The sequence below is a fragment of the Lissotriton helveticus genome, chromosome 11, assembly GCF_964261635.1.
Source record: "Lissotriton helveticus chromosome 11, aLisHel1.1, whole genome shotgun sequence".
Lineage (NCBI taxonomy): Eukaryota > Metazoa > Chordata > Amphibia > Caudata > Salamandridae > Lissotriton > Lissotriton helveticus.
This window is the reverse complement of record NC_136072.1, coordinates 826,097,348-826,120,198: the sequence shown is the minus strand read 5'-3', so window position 1 is coordinate 826,120,198 and position 22,851 is coordinate 826,097,348. Positions and strand designations below refer to the sequence as shown.

General features: G+C 51.8%; 1 protein-coding gene across 4 annotated transcripts in view; it reads left to right on the top strand.

Moving 5' to 3' along the window:
* Positions 1 to 22,851, top strand: part of LOC144792108 (myoferlin-like) — a 2,487,894-nt gene that overhangs the window by 1,905,954 nt on the left and 559,089 nt on the right. For all 4 annotated transcript variants that reach the window (XR_013602508.1, XR_013602509.1, XM_078666979.1 and 1 more), the window contains exon 18: positions 16,613 to 16,726. Coding sequence is in view for 2 of the 4 variants with exons in the window: in XM_078666979.1 (XP_078523105.1) it covers positions 16,613 to 16,726 (114 nt within the window). In the remaining 2 variants the exon portion in view is untranslated. The remainder of the gene's footprint in view (positions 1 to 16,612; positions 16,727 to 22,851) is intronic.

Sequence of the window (22,851 nt, the reverse complement as noted above, 5' to 3'; positions counted from 1 at the left end):
AGAATAGTATCGGCCATCCCACCCCCGACCCCTAATGAAACATAACCAACGTCCAGCTCCCCCGTCCAGCCATCATCGATAAGGAAGAAGGGGAAAAACAGAGTCAACCTTGTCCCTTGCGATCCAGTGTGCCAATGTAATACCGTAGCGAAGTAGCCCCACGGAGCCGTGGAGGCAGCCAGAAGGACCAAAGCAAGACACGGCACCATCCCCCTACGGCCGTCCGATTCAGGGCAATGTGATCCAGAAAGGCACAGCACAGGCAAGTCCACAGCAGCAGTCCACCAAAGTGAGTCAATCCAAGCGGAGGCAACATACCCAGGATAAGAGTGTCAGTCTCGCAAACAGACCCCAACAGAGGTATCAAAGATGGCTTCCAAAGGCGATCTCCCAGCATCTGTACAAGCGCAGGGCGCAGCACAACCACCATTGCCGCGACCGGCAGAGTCGCGATGTTGTATAGTTCCCTCACCCACAGCACCTCCTCGCATCTCTGAAGCGGCGGCCTGTAGCAGTCGAGCCCAGGGTGTGGCAAAACGGTCCGCACGCGAGCGCCAGCTCGGCAAGGCGAGGAGAGTGGGGGCAAAATGACATCCAATCGGCCCTCCAGATCACGGGCGTTGTAACACAGAGCATCGTGCAAGACGGCCAGAGCACACAAAACGTCGCCGATATGCAAGGGCGCCTCGTGAAAGGATGATACTGCAGTCCCCTGCACATTGGTCTCGCAGACGTGAGGCGACCCCCGGCCCCGATCGCCGGAGTAATTTCCAGGCAGTCGGTCGTCAAGTCGGCTCCCCGACAAGCACAGCCAGGGCATGGGGACCATGGCAGCACCCTCTATTCCAGCGCGCGTGTGATGGCAACACAATGCTAGTCAGAACAGATGCCCACGGCAAGAGCAGCTCTCCAATGCAGGCGCGATTCACTTCGCCCAAAATGGCCCTCACCACTCCGCTCGACAACAAGAAGACTCACGGAATCATCAGTGGAGAGGGATACAATTGTTGCAGCGCCAGCGATGGAACCTTGGAAGCGTGAAGATTAAAGGGGACGCTGTAGCGCCGCTGCAGAAGAACCAGAGCCGCCGAAGCGTCTCGCCAGCCGATGCCGCCCTGCCGTCAATGGCCGATGTTGTTGTCGTTTGGCCGGGCGCAGCCGAGAACAAAGAACCGGTCCCCTTCCTCGAGCACCAACAGGATAACAAGGCGTCCCGTCACTTTCATCGCAGGAAAACCGACGGGGGACACATCGCTGGAAACAGCGTCGCTTCCCGAACCCAATACCGCAGCATAGTTACAGATTAGCAAGCAGGAGAAGAAGCGGTACGGGAGGGAAGCGGAAGGGTCGGCGGAGCCGAGGGCTCAGGCGGCCATCGCGGTTGCTGGCTAGGCTCCTCCCCTGTGATTCTTGATTGCCCTGATTTTGATTTTAGATAACACTTATTTATTTAAATCAAACCCACTGGTGTGGTTTCAGTCTCTGCGTGTGCTTCTTGTCTCAGTGGATGCTTGTGCTGTGTAGTCACTTTACACCTAAGCTTCGGGTGCCTACCCGCTCCAACCAGGCTACCCCCGGGGATCTGGCGAACCCAGTTCCTACATTTGGTTCCCGAGCGGTGGGATCAGGACCTGTGACTATACAGCACCCTCCAGTGGGACAGAGTGCGCTGCAATTAGACTGGACACCTATTGTGCGTGCAAGCCTACTCAATTGACCCCCACTGTCTAACCTGAGTGTGTATAGTCCTGTTTTGACCCAAGCCTGTTACCTACGTCCTAGTGCTTTCTCTTTATTGTATCTGGGTCCCCACCTGTCAAAATGGAGTTCCAGCTGGCCAACCTTGAAGAGTATACGGTGGTGCAGTTAAGGGAGTTTTGTCAGGGGATGGGGGTGCCGGTTGGGCGGAGAGCTGCAAGGAGGAACTCCGTACCGCCTTGAGGGCATGGGTAGGAGCCCACCCAGAGGTGGGAGGGGATGGGGGACAGGAGGGGCAGGACACACCAGGGGAACCAGCCACCCGAAAAGAGCTAGACCTACTGGGTATTGATGTGTCTGAAAATGTGTTGCCAGGAACACGTTCCGGGGGGCAAGTAGTAGTGGGTCTAGAAGGAGTGGGACGTCGCAAGAATATGAGGACAGGAGAGAGGAGAGGCAATTGAAGTGGGAGCTTGCCAAGTTAGAGAACGAGAGGGAGAGAGAACGATTAGCTTTGGAAGAGAGGAAGTTGGCACACGAGCTTCAGCTTAAGGAGTTGGAGTTGAGAGCTTTGCAATTGAGTGCGCCAGCAAGTCCCAATGGTGGAAGCGTACAAGGGGCTCAACACAAGCCTAGATTTTGGTTACCCAAAGAGGTGATAGCGAGCTATACTCAGGGGGATGACATCGCCAAGTGGTTGGAGGCATATGAAGTGGCCTTGACAGCCCACGGGGTGCCTGAGAAACACTGGGGAGGTGGCCTGTATCTTTACATACCTCCCAATGCCAGGGACACCCTCCTGTACTTGGATAAGGCGGACCAATTCAGGTATTCCCCCATGAAGGAGGCGCTCATTAAAAAGTTTCTCCTCAACCCCGAAAGGTATCGCCAAAAGTTCTGTGGCAGCCATAAGCTGTCCACGCAGAATTGGGTGGATTTCTTTGATTATGCCCGTAAGGCTCTGGATGGTTGGGTGCGTGGCAGCGAGGTGCATGATTGCGAGGGCCTGCACAATTTATTTTTGAGAGAGCACCTCTTAGATAAGTGTTTTTCGGAGCTGCGCCAACATCTGGTGGACCGCAGGCTAACTGATCCCCGTGAGCTTGCAGAGGAGGCGGATACTTGGGTTAGCACCCGGGTGTCACACAAGGGACCCGGGGGAGATGGCCCGAAAGGCAGACAGGGCGCCCCCCAGAAGAAAGAGGGGGGAGATAAAAAGAAGGAGTTCTCACGAGGCCCACAAACTAGACAGTTTGGGAGAGGAGTAGGCACCCCACCTCAGTCCAGTTCCCCAAAGCCCACTTACTCTGACAAGAGTCAGCAGCCAAAAGTTGTCCGGTGCTCTGAATGCGGGGAGGTTGGGCACTACAAGGGAGATGCCCAGTGTCGCAAACGAAACCCAGCCCCCACAGGTGGCAAGAGTCCCGGGGTGGCTAGTGTAGCGCTTGGGGTGGAGCTGCCCCTAGATAGGGAAGGGGAGTGGACAGGCCTGACCCTGGTTTCACTTGGGGATAGAGAGATGGTCCCAGTGACACCCTTACCATCTAACACTGCTAAGTACCAGCAGAGGGTGAAGGTCAATGGGGAGGAGATGGACGCTCTGAGGGACACAGGTGCCAGCATGACCACCGTAGTGAGGCGGCAGGTGTCCCCTGAGCAGGTTATCCCTGACGTATTCCATCCGGCCATGTTGGCTGACGGCAGTCTGAGCTACTATCCTGTGGCTCAGGTCCCTTTGAGTGGGGAGAAGTGAGAGGCCCGTTGAAAGTTGCGATAAGCCCTGCCTTGCCTGTGGACTGTCTGCTAGGAAACGACCTGGAACATACCGCCTGGAAGGAAGTGGAGTTTAAGGCCCACACTGAGATGCTGGGGTTGCCTGGTTGGAGCCTGAGACAACGGCCCAACCCAATGCTGGTCCTGAAGAGGAGAATGTTGTGAAGGACACACCCCGTGTGATGGATGGGGAGCCTCTGGAGGTACCCCCGGAGTCCGAGGAGGTGGATGTTGTTCCCGTGGGGGACTTGCCAACCCTTGCCGAGTGGCATGTGGAAGGGGGGCCTACCCGGGAGGAATTCTGTTGGGCGCAGAGGAGTGCCCCACGCTTGAAGGCATGCGGCGACAGGCCGAAGCCCAAGCGACCGATCAGGAGACCGGCAGTTTTCACGTGTACTGGGAGGATGGCCTCCTTTACAGTGAGCCTAAGGTTCCGGTGCATGGATCCTCGAGGGCCTTAGTGGTCCGCCAATGCTACCGGGCCTTCCTATTGGAACTGGCGCATGCGATTCCTTTGGCTGGACACCTGGGCCAGGACAAAACCTTTGCGCGGTTGGTCCCGCATTTTTATTGGCCCAGGATGAGAGTTGCCTCTGACACCTACTGTAAGACCTGCAAGACTTGCCAGGCAAGTGGCAAGACAGGGACTAAGGTGAAGGTCCCTTTGGAACCGCTACCGGTGGTCGGACCCCTTTTGAGCGGATCGGAATCGACATCGTTGGGCCGTTGGACCCTCCGACCTCTGCGGGACACCGGTTCATCTTGGTGTTAGTGGACCACGCCACTCAGTACCCGGAGGCTATCCCTCAGAGGACCGTCACTGCACCGGTGGTGGCGCGTGCCCTGATGGGGATATTTACCAGAGTGGGATTCCCCAAGGTCGTGGTGTCAGACAGGGGCACGAACTTCATGTCGGCCTATATGCAGGCCATGTGGAAGGAGTGCGGAGTGACCTATCGGTTCTCCACTCCTTACCACTCCTAGAATAATGGGCTCGTAGAGCGCTTCAACAAAACCTTGAAGGGGATGATCCGGAGCCTGCCAAAGGACTTGAGGTGGAAATGGGACATCCTCCTCCCTTGCCTGCTGTTTTCGTACCGCAAGGTGCCACAGAAGAGTGTTGGGTTCAGCCCCTTTGAACTGCTCTATGGCCATCCCATTAGGGGCCCCTCTGTAATGATTTCCAGGCAGGTTCTGCAGGAGCGCCAGGAGTCCGTAGATAATTCCACAGCCTTCCCCTGCGGCCTTCCGACTCTATCAAACACTAGAGTATCGAGAGGCTCGCCAAGGGAAAACAGGGAGACAAAACAAGGAAAGGTTGGGAAGGTACAAAGAAAGCTTGACTGTAATCTTCGGTTTGGTCCCGAAACACCCTGTATGGAATGTCTGGTGGTTGCAGAGCTGAAATAAATGTACACGTTATGGAACACAAGCATCTTATACTCAAGTGTCGCTATATTCACTCTGTATCCATATCACATACCATCAATGTTTTGTCTAAGCCCCAGCACAGAGAGATAGGAGATGTGGGAATCTTCTTGAACTATAATTAGATTGATAGAACAAAATTATTGACAACTCTCTTACAAGTAAACACTTATGATGTAGGCACCTAAACACAATGTTCTCACTTGGATCGATGAGCAAGATTGTCCAATGGATGTAGTAATCCAACAATACACTTGACAGTATTCCAATGCCAACTCCAATACTGTGTGCTAACATCTATAATAGGGAACACATAAATTAGACCCAATACTTTTCAAAAATAAGGTAAATAATCAAGCGGGCAGCGCACAGCGCTGTTACCGTCATTCTGCTATGTGAAGTATCTGGAATCCTGCACCTCGATTGGAGTCCACACAAGTATCCCGAAACACTGAGGAATGCTGGCGCCGGAACTGGATGGCGAAAGGGCCAGCCGACATACAGCCAAGTGGGAAGGGACGAATAATTGGGCAAAACGCAAAGGTGGAACTAAAGCCCAACTAAAGGAAATGTGTTAAAATACACAAATGAAAATGTACCTAAATACCTAAAAAAGAAGGGGTAAACATGCGCCACCCAGCCGGACGGCGGAGAACCAATCCCGGCCGTCAGGCGGAGCAGAGGACTGCAAAGGAGAGGGCAGGTATGTTATGCCCGGCCGGACGGCGGAGAAACAATCCCGGCTGTCGGGCGGAGCAGAGGACTGCAAAGGAGAGGGCAGGTATGTTATGCCCGGCCGGACGGCGGAGAAACAATCCCGGCCGTCGGGCGGAGCAAAGGATAGGAACGGGAGAAAGGACCACAGCGCCCGGCCGATCAGCGGAGAACCAATCCCGTCTGACGGGCGGAGCAGAGGCAGGAGGTGCAAAAACAATGGCACCGGCAACGTCTGAGAGAAAGATGAGGGCACAATGGAAAATCGAGAAAGACAGGGAATCCGCACTGAAACCAAACGGACAGACGAGACCAGAAGTCAGGAACAAAGAACAAGACGGATCTGGGAGCAACGGAGCTTGACGCAAGAACGTAAAGTGTCGCTCCCAGGGTTCTGTGAGGATTTATAGTTGGAATCTTAAAGGGGCAGTACATTGAGCAGCTCGGGGCATGACAGTATACTCCCCCCACAATGCCCCTCCACCGGTTTGGGTTTGTCAGGATGCTTCTGATGGAATAAACGTAGCAGACGAGGTGCATGAATATTTGACATAGGTTCCCATGTCCGCTCTTCTATTCCATAACCCTTCCAATGGATCAAATACTGAAGGTTCTTTCCTACATTGCGGGAATCTAGGATTGCCTCCACTTCATACTCCTCTGTGTCTTGAAGAGTTACAGGAGCCGGCCTTTGAGGCAATCTAGTCCCTGGTTCCACCGGCTTCAATAGCGACACATGGAACACCGGATGAATCTTGAAGGAAGGGGGAAGTTCCAGTTTCATGGCCACAGGATTAATCATTTTCGCCACTTTATATGGGCCAATGTATTTGGGGATAAACTTGCGTGGACCCCCCAGCGCTATGTATTTCGTGGAGAGCCAGACTTCATCTCCTGGTGTGTAAATGGGTTCTAATCTCCTGTGTAAGTTTGCCCCTTCTGTGTACCTCACCTTTGCCATATCCAGACATTCCAATGCATCTTTATGTACCTTTTGTAATCTCTCTATTCTATCAGAGGCAGCGGGAGTGGAACACTCAGTAGGGGAACCTGAAGGCAACAACTTGGGGTGATACCCATGGGAACAAAAGAACGGGGTGGTGTTAGTAGAAGAGTGTGGACTGTTATTGTAAGAGATCTCAGCTAACCATACAAACTCATCCCAGTCTTTCAGTGAATGCAATACTTGATTACGTATGTATTGTTCAAAACACTGGTTAACCCTTTCCGTTTGTCCATCTGTCTGAGGGTGATGGCTTGAGGACAATCGGACCTCAATTTGGATCAAAGAACATAGACATTGCCAGAAACGTGATACAAATTGGGCGCCCCTGTCAGAGACCAGGACGGAAGGGAACCCATGGAGTCGGACTATCTGTTGCATGAATACAGACGCTAATTCACCTGCTGTGGGTAACCCCTGTAATGGCACGAAATGGGCCATCTTCGTGAACAAATCTACCACTACTAACAAGGTGTTGTTCTTCATCTTAGTGAGGGATAACTCAACTATGAAATCGAGAGACACAGTATGCCAAGGGCCAGGAGGGGAAGCTAGCGGCATGAGTAGACCCACAGGATTAAGATGTGACACCTTAGTCTGAGCGCAGACATGACAGGTCCTAACATAGGATTCTATGTCCTTGAGCATTTCAGGCCACCAAAACCGGTCTCTCAAAGACTTGGTGGTCTTCTTAATTCCGGGATGGCCTGCTACAGAGTGTGAGTGATACCAATGCATGGCCAGTTCTTGTAACTCTTTAGAAGGCAGAACCACTCCCCCCTGAACACAAGCCAAACCACCCCTTATGGTCACTTCCCGGGAACCCACCAAGGATGGCATATCCACCGCTGCCTGACTATTCTGCACTTGAGCTAGATAATCGGTTTCATTTAACACCCCCCCTATTATACTGGTTCTGGGGATGATGTAGGTTTGTTCTACCCTATCAGTAGGAGAATCAAACCCTAACCGTGATAAAGCATCTGCTTTGCCGTTTCTTCTCCCTGGCCTATATTGGACAGTGAAATCATACTCGCTAAAGAATTGTGACCATCGCAATTGTCTCATAGAAAGAGCCTTGGCGGTCTTGATGTATTGCAGGTTGCGGTGGTCTGTATAAACCGTAGCTGGATATCTGGCCCCCAGTAAATATTGTCTCCATTCTTCAAAAGCCTTTTTGATGGCTAGAAGTTCTTTGTCTCCCACTGCCTAGTTGTATTCAGCAGGGGTGAACTTATGAGAATAGTAGGATACTGGATGACACTCGCCAGACTTCGTGTCCACTTGGGACAATACTCCTCCCACTGCCACTTGTGAAGCATCTACCTCCACTACAAAAGGAAAGGCCGGATCAGGATGTCGTAGGACTGGGGCACTAGTGAATGCTTTCTTCAAGAGCTGGAACGAGTCCTCCGCCTCCGAGGACCATACAAAAGGAACTCCTTTCCTCTACAAGGCAGTGATGGGCACCACAAGGGTAGAAAAGTCTCAAATGAACCGTCTGTAGAAATTAGCCAGTCCCAAAAAGCTTTGGATATCTCTCACCGTTCTAGGAGCTGGCCATGCCAATACTGCTTCCACCTTAGTGGAATCCATACGAAGACCCCAAGGAGAGATAACATACCCTAAAAAGGGAACTTCTTGTGTGTGGAAGGTGCATTTCTCTAACTTGCAATACAGGCGATTTGTCAGTAACCGTTCCAACACATTGCGTACATGTTGTACATGTTCCTCCATTGAGGACGAGAAAATCAAAAGATCATCTATGTAGGCGATGACATAGAAATCCAGCATGTCTTTCAATACTTCATTAATAAAAAATTGAAATGCTGCGGGAGCATTGCAAAGCCCAAAGGGCATTACAAGATATTCGAAAAGAGCGAATTTGGTACAAAAAGCGGTCTTCCATTCGTCCCCCTCCTTGACCCTCACAAGATGGTATGCGCCTCGCAAGTCTTGCTTGGTAAAGAATCGGGCATTGCGGATTTGGTCAAGGAGAGAGGCGATCAGAGGTAATGGATATCGGTTCTTTGTTGTGACGTCGTTCAGTTTCCTGTAGTCAATACAGCAATGAAGACCCCCTTCCCTCTTAGGAATGAAAAAGAGAGATGACGAGGCTGGGGAACGGGAAGGTCTAATGAAGCCCTTTTCTAGCATGGTGTCCAAATATTCTCGTAGATACGCGTTCTCCTTTTCTGTGAGTGCGTATACTCTGCTACAAGGTATCCTTGCCCCCGTCTCTAGGTCGATGCGGCAGTCATAAACCCTATGAGGAGGGAGTATGTCGGCTTCTGTGACATCAAAAACCGCCTTCAAGTCTTGATAGCAGTATGGGAGTTCTGAATCACTCTCTTTCAGTGGAACATCAGATGGTACTGTATCAATGGAGGCTCCTACCGCTTGAGTCCCTGATACCCGGGGAAAAGTGAGCGTAGAGGTTTCCCAATCTATATCAGGATTTTGGGTTCTTAACCATGGAATACCAAGGAGCACTGGGAATTGTGGAGAATAAATGAGATCAAACCGTATTTCTTCATGATGTTCTGGTTCTAAAGTCATGTGAAGGAATGCGGTATAATGAGTTACGGGACCTGAAACAAGTGAGCTGCCATCTATGGTAGTAACATGACTGGCTGTCTCTTTTTTAGTGTAAGGAATCATATTTTCCTTGGCCCACTCCTCATCCATGTAGTTCCCTGATGCACCGGAATCCACCATAACTAACACATGTATCCCCAACCCTCCTTGAGACAGTAACTCTGATACATAGAGATGATTGGTGGGGGTGCGGTCATAATCCGAGGACGAGACTGTTAATCCAGACCTACCTAGAACCCTTGTCTCACAGGACTCCAGGCTTCCTAGTTTCCCAAATACTTAGACTGTGTGGGTTTAACTGGACAATCCTTCAAAAAATGACCCGCCTTCCCACAATACAAACAAAGTCTAAGTGTTCGTCTTCTTTGTCTTTCCTCTGTCGTAAGGGGTCCCCTTACTATGCCAATCTGCATAGGCTCACTCTCATCGTTGTTTTTTTCTGCTACACCTTTTTTGTCCCTAAGAGGCATATATCTTGCTTCATGTCTACCCCTCTCTTTCTTTCTTTCTTGAATGCGATGATCTATCTTAACCACTAAATCAATGAGGTCAGTGCAGGAAGTCGTTAAATCTACAATTTGCGATAGAGCATCTTTCAGGTCTTCTCTTAAGCCTCTGTAAAACATGGTACTGCGCTTCTCTTCTGGCCAGTGGGATTCTACTACCAGCCTACGAAAGGAGGTAATATAAGCTACCAGATCTTGAGTACCCTGCTTCAGATTCAGTAATTCCGTATCGGACGAATGGGTGTAGACATGTCTATCAAATAATTTTCGAAACTCTCTCCTGAATGCTGTGTAGCTATGTAAGAGAGGATCATCTCGGTCAACTAAAGGTATGGCCCAATCAGCAGCTGCCCCACTGAGATAGGATATCACAAAGGCCACCTTTGCCTGCTCAGATGGGAAACAATTAGCTTTGAAGGAAAAATGAAGCTGACACTGGCTAAGAAAAGCGGCACATCTCGCTGCGTCGCCTGCATATCTTTCAGGGGGTGCTAGCGGTAGGGAAGGAGGTGTGGTTACCTGAACTACTGACGTACCTCCCCCCGTAGCCCCGCCTGCCTGTTGTCTTTGTAATGTGTCTACTCTAGATATTAACGCCTGGGTTTCCACCTGTAAGTTCCCTAACATACTAGCTACATCAGAGAGGGAGACAGTCTCCAGATCCATGACGCTCGGGCAGAACAAACCACGTGGGCTTTACGTTCTGTAATGATTTCCAGGCAGGTTCTGCAGGAGCGCCAGGAGTCCGTAGATAATTCCACAGCCTTCCCCTGCGGCCTTCCGACTCTATCAAACACTAGAGTATCGAGAGGCTCGCCAAGGGAAAACAGGGAGACAAAACAAGGAAAGGTTGGGAAGGTACAAAGAAAGCTTGACTGTAATCTTCGGTTTGGTCCCGAAACACCCTGTATGGAATGTCTGGTGGTTGCAGAGCTGAAATAAATGTACACGTTATGGAACACAAGCGTCTTATACTCAAGTGTCGCTATATTCACTCTGTATCCATATCACATACCATCAATGTTTTGTCTAAGCCCCAGCACAGAGAGATAGGAGATGTGGGAATCTTCTTGAACTATAATTAGATTGATAGAACAAAATTATTGACAACTCTCTTACAAGTAAACACTTATGATGTAGGCACCTAAACACAATGTTCTCACTTGGATCGATGAGCAAGATTGTCCAATGGATGTAGTAATCCAACAATACACTTGACAGTATTCCAATGCCAACTCCAATACTGTGTGCTAACATCTATAATAGGAAACACATAAATTAGACCCAATACTTTTAAAAAATAAGGTAAATAATCAAGCGGGCAGCGCACAGCGCTGTTACCGTAATTCTGCTATGTGAAGTATCTGGAATCCTGCACCTCGATTGGAGTCCACACAAGTATCCCGAAACACTGAGGAATGCTGGCGCCGGAACTGGATGGCGAAAGGGCCAGCCGACATACAGCCAAGTGGGAAGGGACGAATAATTGGGCAAAACGCAAAGGTGGAACTAAAGCCCAACTAAAGGAAATGTGTCAAAATACACAAATGAAAATGTACCTAAATACCTAAAAAAGAAGGGGTAAACATGCGCCACCCGGCCGGACGGCGGAGAACCAATCCCTGCCGTCAGGCGGAGCAGAGGACTGCAAAGGAGAGGGCAGGTATGTTATGCCCGGCCGGACGGCGGAGAAACAATCCCGGCCGTCGGGCGGAGCAGAGGACTGCAAAGGAGAGGGCAGGTATGTTATGCCCGGCCGGACGGCGGAGAAACAATCCCGGCCGTCGGGCGGAGCAAAGGATAGGAACGGGAGAAAGGACCACAGCGCCCGGCCGATCAGCGGAGAACCAATCCCGGCTGACGGGCGGAGCAGAGGCAGGAGGTGCAAAAACAATGGCACCGGCAACATCTGAGAGAAAGATGAGGGCACAATGGAAAATCGAGAAAGACAGGGAATCCGCACTGAAACCAAACGGACAGACGAGACCAGAAGTCAGGAACAAAGAACAAGACGGATCTGGGAGCAACGGAGCTTGACGCAAGAACGTAAAGCGTCGCTCCCAGGGTTCAGTGAGGATTTATAGTTGGAATCTTAAAGGGGCAGTACATTGAGCAGCTCGGGGCATGACACCCTCAGCCTTGTCAAGGAGGGGTGGGAGAAGATTTCGATGAAGCTTCCCCGTGATGTCATCAGCTACCTGCTGGCGTTCCGCAGCCAGATGGCCAAGCTGTGGAAGGAAGCCTCAGACAACTTGGAGGCTAGCCAAGCCATCATGAAGGAGTGGTATGACCGCAACGCTCGGACGGTGGAGTTTGCCGCTGGACAGAAGGTGTGGGTCATGGAGCTTGGAGAGCTTAGTGCCCTCCAGGACCGGTGGACTGGTCCGTACGAAATTGTGGAGCGTCGAGGCCAGTCTACCTATGTCGTTGACTTAAAGACCCCCCATCAGCCCCATCGGGTGCTCCACGTCAACCGGCTGAAGCCTCACCATGAGCGATCTGAGCTTGCTCTCCTCATGGTGACAGACGGGAGCGAGGAGGAAGAGAGTGAGCCTCTTCCTGACCTTCTGGCGGCCCAGGAGAAGGATGGTTCAGTGGAGGGAGTTGTCCTCTCCCCATCCTTGATGACAGAACAACAGAGGGACTGCCGCCAGGTGTTGGAGCAGTACGCCTCGTTGTTCTCCCTCACGCCTGGAGTTACACATCTGTGTACCCATGATGTAGACACAGGGGACAGTCCGCCTGTAAAAACCAAGTCTTACCGGCTGTCCGATAAAGTTAAGAACACCATCCAGGGTGAGGTGGCCAAAATGCTGGATCTGGGGGTGATCAAACCTTCCAGCAGCCCTTGGGCTAGTCCGGTTGTGTTGGTGCCGAAAGCGGCCCCACCGGGCACCACACCAGAACTTCGGTTCTGTGTGGACTGTCGGGGATTGAACTCTGTCACCAAGACAGACGCTCACCCGATCCCACGGGCAGATGAGCTGATTGACCGGCTGGGAGCAGCCCGGTACCTCAGCACCGTTGATCTAACATCAGGGTACTGGCAGATTGCCATGGCCGACGGAGCAAAGGAGAAAACAGCGTTCTCCACCCCGGAGGGCCACTTCCAATTTAGAGTGATGCCCTTTGGACTCAAGAATGCTCCGCCCACTTTCCAGCGGTTGGTGAACCAGGTGCTGTCTGGCCTGGAGTCCTTTTCAGCGGCGTATCTGGATGACATAGCTGTCTTCAGTAGCACCTGGGTGGACCATCTGCAGCATCTCCAGGAGGTGCCGCAGGCTTTGCAACGTGCTGGCCTGACCATCAAGGCTAGCAAGTGCCAGATTGGACAGGGATCTGTTGTTTACCTGGGACACCTGGTGGGCGGGGGTAAGGTGCAACACCTCCAGGCCAAAATTGAGACCATCTTGGCCTGGGAGCCCCCCAAAACCCAGACTGAGGTCCGAGCTTTCCTCGTCCTCACTGGCTATTACCGCTGGTTTGTCAAGGGATATGGTACCTTCGTAGCCCCCTTGACTGAGTTGACGTCCAAGAAGCAGCCACGAAAAGTGATCTGGACGGCTGCTTGCCAAGAGGAATTCGAAACACTGAAGCACGCGATGTGCACCGCTCCGGTGCTTGCAACACCTGACTTTTCAAAGGAATTCATCGTGCAGACGGACGCCTCTGAGCACGGCGTAGGTGCGGTGCTTTCGCAACTCAACAACGATGGCCAAGACCAACCTGTGGCCTTCATCTCCAGAAGACTCCTCCCTCTGGAACGGCGATGGAGTACCATCGAGCGAGAAGCCTTCGCTGTGGTCTGGGCCTTGAAGAAGTTGAGGCCATACCTGTTTGGCTCTCACTTCTTGATTCAAACCGACCACCGACCCCTTCGCTGGCTCATGCAGATGAGAGGCGAAAACCCCAAGTTGCTAAGGTGGTCCATTTCCCTACAGGGGATGGACTTTAGGGTGGAACATCGGCCCGGAGTTGACCATGCCAATGCTGACGGTCTCTCCCGGTTTTTCCGCCTTAGTGACAAGAACTCCCTAGAGGTTGGGTAGCTCTCCCCACTTTCAGCTGGGGGGGACGCATGTTAGAACAGTCAACCTTAGGCTGGTTTTTCCCTATTTTATTCGCTTTTGCCTCATTTTTCCCACCTTCTTTTTGTTGGCCGTAGGTCTCTGGGCACCTTCCCATTGCTAATCAATGCTAAGGTGCAGGTGCTCTCTTCCCCCAACATGGCTGCCACTGACCCCTGCTACTGCAGCTTGGTCTTGTTAGGCGTACTCTAGTAGCCAGGAGCTGGCTGGAACCCCTAAACATTGTAGCAACACCAGCCTGCCTGCCTGCCTGCCTGCCCATAGCTACAGTGAGGAAGCTCCTGGAACCTTCCAGCATAGGGGAGTGGTCACCAACTGCCCACTGCCAACTGCCAACTGCCACTATAAAAGAAAAGGGAGGGAAACTTTCTAGTCAGTCTAGTGTTGGGGCATCACTGACCTGGGGGACCCTACGCAGGAGACTTAGGCGGTAGGGCCTAGTCAGGAACCTATACCACTGGGGGTGACAGGGTTTAGGCGCTGCCCACCAAGCTGTTTAAGGAACACTGAACTAGACCACTGATCTGGCCCGGCGGGAGGGGAACCCGGGGACCACCTGAAGTGATCTGCTGAGGAAAGCCTTCAACTCATAACCCCCCCCTCCTCCAGAAACCAGGACTTTACCTTAGAAGGACGCAGGACTTAACTGGCGTCGAGAAGACCCCCTTTCTGTGCCCCCAAGGACTACTGGGGATCAACCAGGTATTGGGCCTTGCCACCTCTGCGCCCCGCGTATCAACCTTTGCCCCCAGTGCTGTCCTGCCTAAAGTGATAACCTGCCAGCTAAGCGCTAAGGAGAAACGTGTCCCCAGCGCTTTCTCTACCAAGCGCTGCATTCCCCCCTGAGCGCTGTAGCCTGCCAGGAACTGCTGACATTACTCTTGACGCGTCGGTGAAGAGTGAGCACGATGACCCCCTGAGGCGCTAAAGGTGCCACGCGCCATTCTGCCCCATTGCGCTGCGCCCGGAGAGAGAAGCAGCACTGACCGTCTCCCAAAGCGCTGAGGTGAAGAAGCGCGGTAGCGGGGTGAAACTCACCGCCGAGGCCCGGCGCTGTCCGCATCATCCCCGCTGTGACTGGAGGCCGGTCCTTACGACCGCGGCCCTTAGAGCCCCCTTCGCGGAGATCCTCGCACCTCATCTCCTCACCCCGGTGGCCCTCTGAGCCATGGGAGGGCCGCCGCTGCACCTGGGAGGGCGCCCTAGGCCTCAGTAGGCCGAAGAAGCCCGACTCCAGCCTCACGTGACGGGGGCGTGTCTTGGACTCCGCCCCCGCCACGCCCTCATTGGCCCGTTGTGCCGCGCCCTTGCCGAGGTTGTGCCCAACCGGTCCCTGGCCTCTGACGACAGCGCGTGGCCCGGGCCGACTGCAGCGCAGCGTGGGTGGCTCTTCAGGAGTCGCGAGCCTCCCCGATCCGCCACCACACCGCCCTGGGCCGAGTGAGTCCTCCTCTGCTTGCTGTGATCACCGCAAGGGCCCTGGGAAGGCCCAAAGACCACAGGTAAAGCCCCGGGGGAGGGCGGAGAACCCACACAAACGCAGGACCTCCCAGGAGCGAGGGGGAGGCCCGTGACCGCCCCACCCCCCTGGAGAACTTGAGACTGGGCCCCGTTGGCCCTAATTGACCCTGAAAATACCGCAACTGGGCCGGAGCCGGCAATCCTCCTACCACAACCATTGGGGAGAGCTAATTGTTTCCACTCACCCTAGGCCAGCCCAGAGGTTAGGTTTATGGGCTGAGGGATTGTTTATTGTTGCTTGATGCAGGGTTTAACTTGGCTTGATGAAATGCATTACCTATGTTCAATGAAATGTTTACCTTCCTTTGATGACCTGCTAATTCCTGCAGCTAGGGAATGTTATTGCTGAGTAATGAAACGTCATTGGATGAAATGTTTATTCCTGCATAAGGAAAGGTTGACTCGATGCCCACAGGGATATAAGGAAATGTTTTATTCCTGCGACATGAAATGTATGTGCATGTCTCCTTAACGAATTCCTTGCAGATGCTCACTGGAAGATTTTACCAATGCTACATGAAATGTTTTAATCCTGTCTAAGGCAGTATTTTCTGAAGGGCCTACAGATACTCACTATTTAATATTTATTTATTTATGTATTTATGGCCAAGTACTGAAAAATATGCGTTTTAAGGAAAGGTAATGAGTTATTACTACTGTGATTCTTGATTGCCCTGATTTTGATTTTAGATAAAACTTATTTATTTGAATCAAACCCACTGGTGTGGTTCCAGTCTCTGTGTGTACTTCTTGTCTCAGTGGATGCGTGTGCTGTGTAGTCCCTTTACACCTAAGCTTCGGTGCCTACCCGCTCGTGCCAGGCTACCCCCGGGGATCTGGCGAACCCAGTTCCTACAGATACTGTACACTGGTCAAAACAGTAAAATTGTTTTTTGACTGGCTCTGCATTTTTTGAGCCAATGGCGTGGAGAAGCTTTCTGAAAGAAACTGATGTCAATGCGCCGGGGTGGCACATATATTGGTACTGTAACGTCACTTCCAAAACAGAGCCAAATAATACCAACTACTGGCACGCAATGTTACTGCTCAAAATGTTCTGAATATAGTCTGGCATCACTTATAGCTCTGTAAGTTCACCTCAATTTATTCTTGCAACAGCCACCTTCTTTTCTTGCCATGGAAATTATGTTTTATTAAACATGTGCTTGATCCAGTGTGAATGTAGGAGCCAGCATGTGAATAATTCCTCCAAAATTTTACAGGATATCATTAAAAAGAAAAACACTAAATAACACTTTATCACCTTTTCTACTTTCTTTCAGGGAGAAGGAGTTGCGTATCGAGGTCGGGTATTGGTTGAGTTGGAAACTAGAATGGAAGAGAGCCTAAAACCAATAGTCATTGACTGGCCTACTGAGCGTCTTGAAATAGTAGAGGTACAGCACATTGATAGAGTATAGGTGCAGTACAGCGGTTGAAGGTAGAGTACTTGGGAGCTCACCTGATAGAGTAACAGCTCTCTGCCATTGAGTGGTACAGTAAGTAACATATAAACGTGTTTGTGAAGTGTGGAGTCACAACACCCCTCTAATGTGGTGGTTCAGTGAGTACCGTGAAAGACAGTTCTTTACTCAATACATTGAAATGTTAAGGTATAACCCAATGAAAAGGAAGACATGCAGTACACTAGAAGGCTGATGGTATAGCACTAAGAGAGAATTAATGTCCAATATTCTAAAAGGATGGCTGTTTTCAGCGATAGCCTTAGAAAAACCCATTTGAGATGTTTTTAACTGTAAGAAAAGACAGAAGTAGGAGACCCAAACTAAAATACATTCATATATTGAAATAGGTGAAAAACATAATTTTTTCCTGATGATCAGCATAATTATTCCTAAACTGACTGTTAGTTTTGCTTTCACTTGAACTTTGTCATATTTCCACTTTGCATTGTATTGTACTGTCCAGCATTACGTTGCTGCGATATGACCGGTGCATAACATTTTTCGTGGTCATTATTACTAATATTCACTTAATTAATTGTCCTTAGACAATGGACTAGAATTTTGCCAAAGAAACAACAAACAAAATACAAACTGTTACAAATGGAGATGTGTGGAGCTTGTGCACTATTCAGCAGGTCGTTATACAAGGTTGATGTACTGTAATAGTCAGCAAAAAACAAAAGTAATTGTAAGCAGCTACAACATGGTACCGTGAGCTGCTTTGAAGGTCGGTAACCAGCACCAGCCCTGGGACTTGGGACAAAGTAAAATTTCTAACCATAAAGAGAGTTGAAAAAACAATCAGGTCAATAAAGCAGAGTGGCACACAAAGACAGTTGGAGGGGGTCATTATTAGTTCTGATCCATAAAAAAGGGAGATCACAATTTACCCAAAAAATACAGATCAGCCACACTTCTTGAAGTGGGTGGGAAATGTTTTGCCCAAAATCTCGATGAAAAGCTGGACAAATTGGCTTTGTCAATTCCCGACTATTCGATCGGTTTCCAAAAATGCTGCACTAATGAAGATAACCTCTTGTCTCTAACAACAGTGATTGGGGACACCATGTCAAAAAAGGGGAAGCTGTTATATGCAGCCTCTGTTGATTTTATCACCGCTGTATGATTTTATCTATACTGACACATGGGTGAAAGTGAAATCCTGCTCCTATTGGGCTACCTCTAACAAGATCTTCAACAAAGCTTGAAGCAAGGGTGCATCTTTGCCCCCCTTATTGTTTAATGTGTGCTAAACCATTCTTAAACTAGCCCTGAATGAAGCAAGAGCATTCCCCCCTATCTGTGCTCCCCAAACCAATTCAGATATTAAAATATGCGATCGATTCAGTCCTCCTCGATCAAACAGTTATAGGCCTACAAAGATAGCTGGTACATGATATTGCAAAGCAAATAGCATTCCAATCAACCTATCCAAGACTAACTTGATCATGTTTAGGTGAAAATTAATTAAAGAGGGCTCTGTGTTTCTTAACAAAATAAAACTGGAGAGATTTTGTATCCTACAAATACTTGAAGATTGGGTGGACGAAAGAAGTCAAAAACCCATGATCCTAAGGCTTTGAAAAGCTTGGTGCATGCCCTCATGAGTCTTCCTAAGGATGTACAATAGTTTGTCCTCTCCTGACATAAGTACTGTAAGAAGCATCATTAATAGTAAACTAATGCCTACACTGTCATATGGGACTGTTACCTTCCCAAACAAACTTGCCTGCTGGCTCGACAAGGAGCAGTGTAATAATTGCAGTCAAATTTTCCATATTTCGGGGGGGCGTGGCTTGGTGAGCGGCAATGGCGGTCGCAGCTTCTTAGAGCTCCCGCTTGCCCGCGACATATCTGCTCAGTTATCCTGATCCCCGAGCCTCTCCACCATACCCAGAGTGAGGCGATAACTGCTGTAGGTGCCTGAATTCCTCCGGTGTGGTCGGCGGTGCCCCGGACGCATTGGACGCGGCCGGGAGACGGCGAGGGAGGTGCGGCCCGGTGCACGGCTGAGAGGCAGGGGACTTGATTTTGGCGCACCCGAAGTGGGGCACACCGGAGTGGCGTGACCGCCCTGTCGCTTGTCTGGCACCGGGGTAGCCCAACGGGACACACAAATGGTTGGCGCATTTCCCTCGAGAGCCCAGCGGGACGATTGAGGATCCGGAGGGGCGTGAGCTCGTCCTGCTGGATACTGCGGCCTGGTGAAGCCGGCGAAGCCGGGGGTCTCGAGTTTCGCGACTCCCGCCCGGGGCTCGCTGTGGGTGGCGGCCGCCTCCGGGGCTGGACGAAGCGTCGGCGCTGTGATTGGCGGGGAACCCCCTGCTGCTCCCGCACGAGGGCGGCCCGAAGCACAGTGGGACGACGGTCAGTGGGCCCTGTAGCAGGCGACGAATCGTGAGTACCCGCACCTGGGCCCCCAGACATCCATGGTGGTGGCAGTTGGACTTGCTACGTACAGGGAGTGCAACAAAAGACTTGCGGGACGCTGGCGGTGTAGGGGCGGACCCTGAGGCCTGCCTTGATCTACCTGAGCCGCGCCACGGGATAAGAAACACGGGGAAACACACCCGGCAGTGGGAAAGATCGGCTGCGTGAGTCCAGGCGGGGCTGCACAGACGAGATAGGAGACCTCATATTGTCATACCTGTGTTGACTCTAGGTGGCCCGTTGGTGATTGGTGATCATGACCCGAGGAGGTGGCGGTGGTCCAACCAAGCAGCCAACCATAGATAAATACACGGGACCCACTGGAGGCCCAGGCCATTCGGGTGGAGGACAACAACAACCCCCCTCGGGGGGGGGGCCTGACAATACAGCTCTTATGGCCGCCATCACCCAGTCCAGGGATATGCTGGACGCCAAAATAGGTGCGGTTGGGGTCGATGTTACTTTGATCCGCCAAGATCTACGGAACGCTGTGGAGCGGATTACCGAAGCAGAATCCAGGATCACGGTGGTGGAGGATGATATGGGCTCCTTGAAGAAACGACTGGCAGTAGTGGAATCTGTGCAGAAGAATCTGGCGCTTAGGGCCGAGGATGCGGAAGGACGTGCTCGTCGTAACAACCTCCGCTTCGTCGGTTTTCCGGAACGTTGTGAGAAGGGGAACATGGAGCAGTTTCTTACTCAGTGGCTGCAGGGCTGGATGCCTCCGGAGGCCCTGTCCAACTGCTTCATCATCGAACGTGCACATCGCGCCTTGACCCAGAGGCCACCGGAGGGTGAACGGCCCAGGGCAGTGATAGCTAGACTGTTGAATTATCACGACCGAGACGCCATCTTACGGGAAGCAAGGACCAGGGATGCTCTCCTCTATGAAAATCGAAAGATTATGATCTTCCCAGACTATACTAAGCTTGTGCAGCAGAGGCGACAGTCCTTCATGGATGCAAAGGCGAAGCTGCGGGGTTTGAAACTCCAATACTCGTTGCTGTACCCGGCTCGCCTGAGGGTGATCTTCCAGTCCAAAACGCTGTTTTTTGATTCTCCAGGGGATCTCTTTAAATGGACGGATGAAACAGTGGCGCTTAGGCCACATGCTCAGCCGGGACTGGATCCGGGATCCTCGAGGGGGTCGTCACAGGAACAGGGAGATCGACCGACCAAGAGTAGGAGAAATCGACAATCCCGATCACGGAAGCGGTCGGCATCTGCCTCTGGTGCACCAGAAAGTAGCAGAACTGAAGACTCAGACCAATCTGGGAAGTGACACTGATGAACTCAGGTACTCTATGTTTCCCTGTTTGATGGTGCGGTTCCCGGGGATTGGAGAAGTGGCGGCTATGGCCCGGTGAACTGGATACCTATTTGATGCCTCAGCGTCATCTCGAGACTGTGTTCTTGGACTTGAGTGGGGTGGTGGGATGGCTTGGGGACCACAGATTGGGGGCAGTCCCTTTCCTACATTAGTGGGAATTGTTAGGGGGGGGTTGCGACAACTGGGTTTCCGGGAGTTGGGATCCATTGGCATGGTTGGTCTTAGGCCCTCCGTTTTGGGCTTGAGATTGCCCATGCCGCGACAGATGCTTCATAGTTTTGTGAGGTATAGGGGGGGGAGTTGGGAGGTGCGGGTAGTGGGTTCAGAGTTGGTTGTAGTGGGGGGAGTTTGGGGGACGTGGGTGGGACTAGCTGTTGTTTTCCTTGAGGTTTTCGAGTTTTGGGGTAGTAGGGGGGGCTGCACGTGATTTATATGAGAATACAGATGTTGATGCGTAATGGGTGGTGTGGGCGCAGAGGGTCTTCATGGTGGGCTCCGCCTGACTATGGCTGATACGGTACACAGACTCCCGATGGAGTCTTTACGAGTGGTTACGTGGAATGTCAGGGGGATGCTGGACAAGGTGAAACGTGGGGCGGTCCTCCGCTGGGGAAAGAGAGCCGCCACAGATGTGCTCCTGCTTCAAGAGACCCATATGATGGGGTCGAAGGTGCTCAGCCTGCAGCGGTTTGGCTATCGGCAGGTCTTCCATGCTGGCTTTTCCAGGGGATCCAGAGGGGTGGCGGTTTTAATCCATCGTAGGGTGGCCTACATTCATGAAAAGACGTGGGCAGACCCGCAGGGTCGTTATTTATTTGTCAAGGGCATGTTAGGTACAGAGCCCGTGGTCCTTGGGAGTGTCTATGCCCCCCCCCCCCTGCAGTGGGCCCTGGCTGAGAAACTGTTCCAGATATGGGAGGATATCCCGGAGTCCCTGGCGGTGGTTGGGGGAGACTGGAATGAGGTGATGGACGTGTGTGTGGACCGCCAGAGGCGCCGGGAGCTGCGTGGGCCGACCCCTCCCTCCCCCCCTCTACTAGGCTACATGCAATGAGTGATGGAATGGGCTGGATTGATACCTGGCGCCATATGCACCCTACTGCGCGCGAATATACGTTTGTGTCTGCTGTGCATGGTTCCTTTTTACGCTTAGACTATGTGTTTGTTCCCAGGGCGTGTATGTGCAGGGTGCGAGCAGCGGAGATCTTGCCGCGCGGACTGTCTGATCATTCCCCAGTGTCCATTGAAGTAGAACTTCTTAGGAAACGTCAACCTTTCAGATGGAGGATGTCCTCGTGGCATCTCCAACAGCCTAGCTATGTTAAGCATCTTCGGGAGGTCATAGATCATTATTGGCAGGAGAACCTAGTGGATGACATTGACGCGGTGGTGGCGTGGGAGGCCTTGAAGCCCACTGTGCGGGGGGTGGACATTGCGTGGAACACTGCGGCCCGCCGTGGGCGTCGCAAGGCGATCACGGCGGCTGCGGCCCTAGTGGAGACGCTGGAGCGGCGGAGTCGGGGTGGAGGGGATGAAGTAGGCATACGGCTGCTTCTCCAGGCACAGCAATCCTACGCGTCGGTTTTACTAGACGAAGCCAAACAGGCATGGCTGGCCACGCGGAGCAGGATATACCAATGGGGCGATAAATCGAGCTCCCTGCTCCATAGACTATGCCAATATAGCATCAAACCCGACACGCTGCCTAGTCTTATGGATAAGGATGGGGTGGTCATCACTGATCCTACCAAACTAGCAGCGAGCTTTGCCACTTACTTTGCGACACAATATGCTCCGTGTGAGAGCTTGTCAGGGGAGGAGGTGGCTAAATTTATTGATGACTTGCCCCCTAAAGCAGTGTCAGATGAGGCCAGGAAATCCTTAGATGCTCCTCTTACGGCGGAGGAACTGGGGGAGGCTCTGGGACAGCTCAACGTAGGTAAGGCCCCCGGGCCGAGCAGCTACCCCTGTGAATAAAAAAAAAAAATTCATACGCAATTAGGGCCCCATTATCGTTGTGCGCTTGAGGCGGCTCGGACACAGGGTAGGCTGCCTCCTGATTGGCGTCATGCCGAGGTCGTAGTTTTCCCGAAACCGGGTCGGCCCCCCGATAGACATGACTCATATCGCCCCATCTCGTTACTTAACATAGAAGCCAAAATACTGGCCAAAGCTCTGGCGAATCGGTTGCTCCCGTATATAACGGATCTGGTACACCCGACCAATCCGGCTTTATGCCTTGCAGAGCTACGCGCCACAATATTCGGCGTGCATGGGCTGCGATAGATGCTATGGG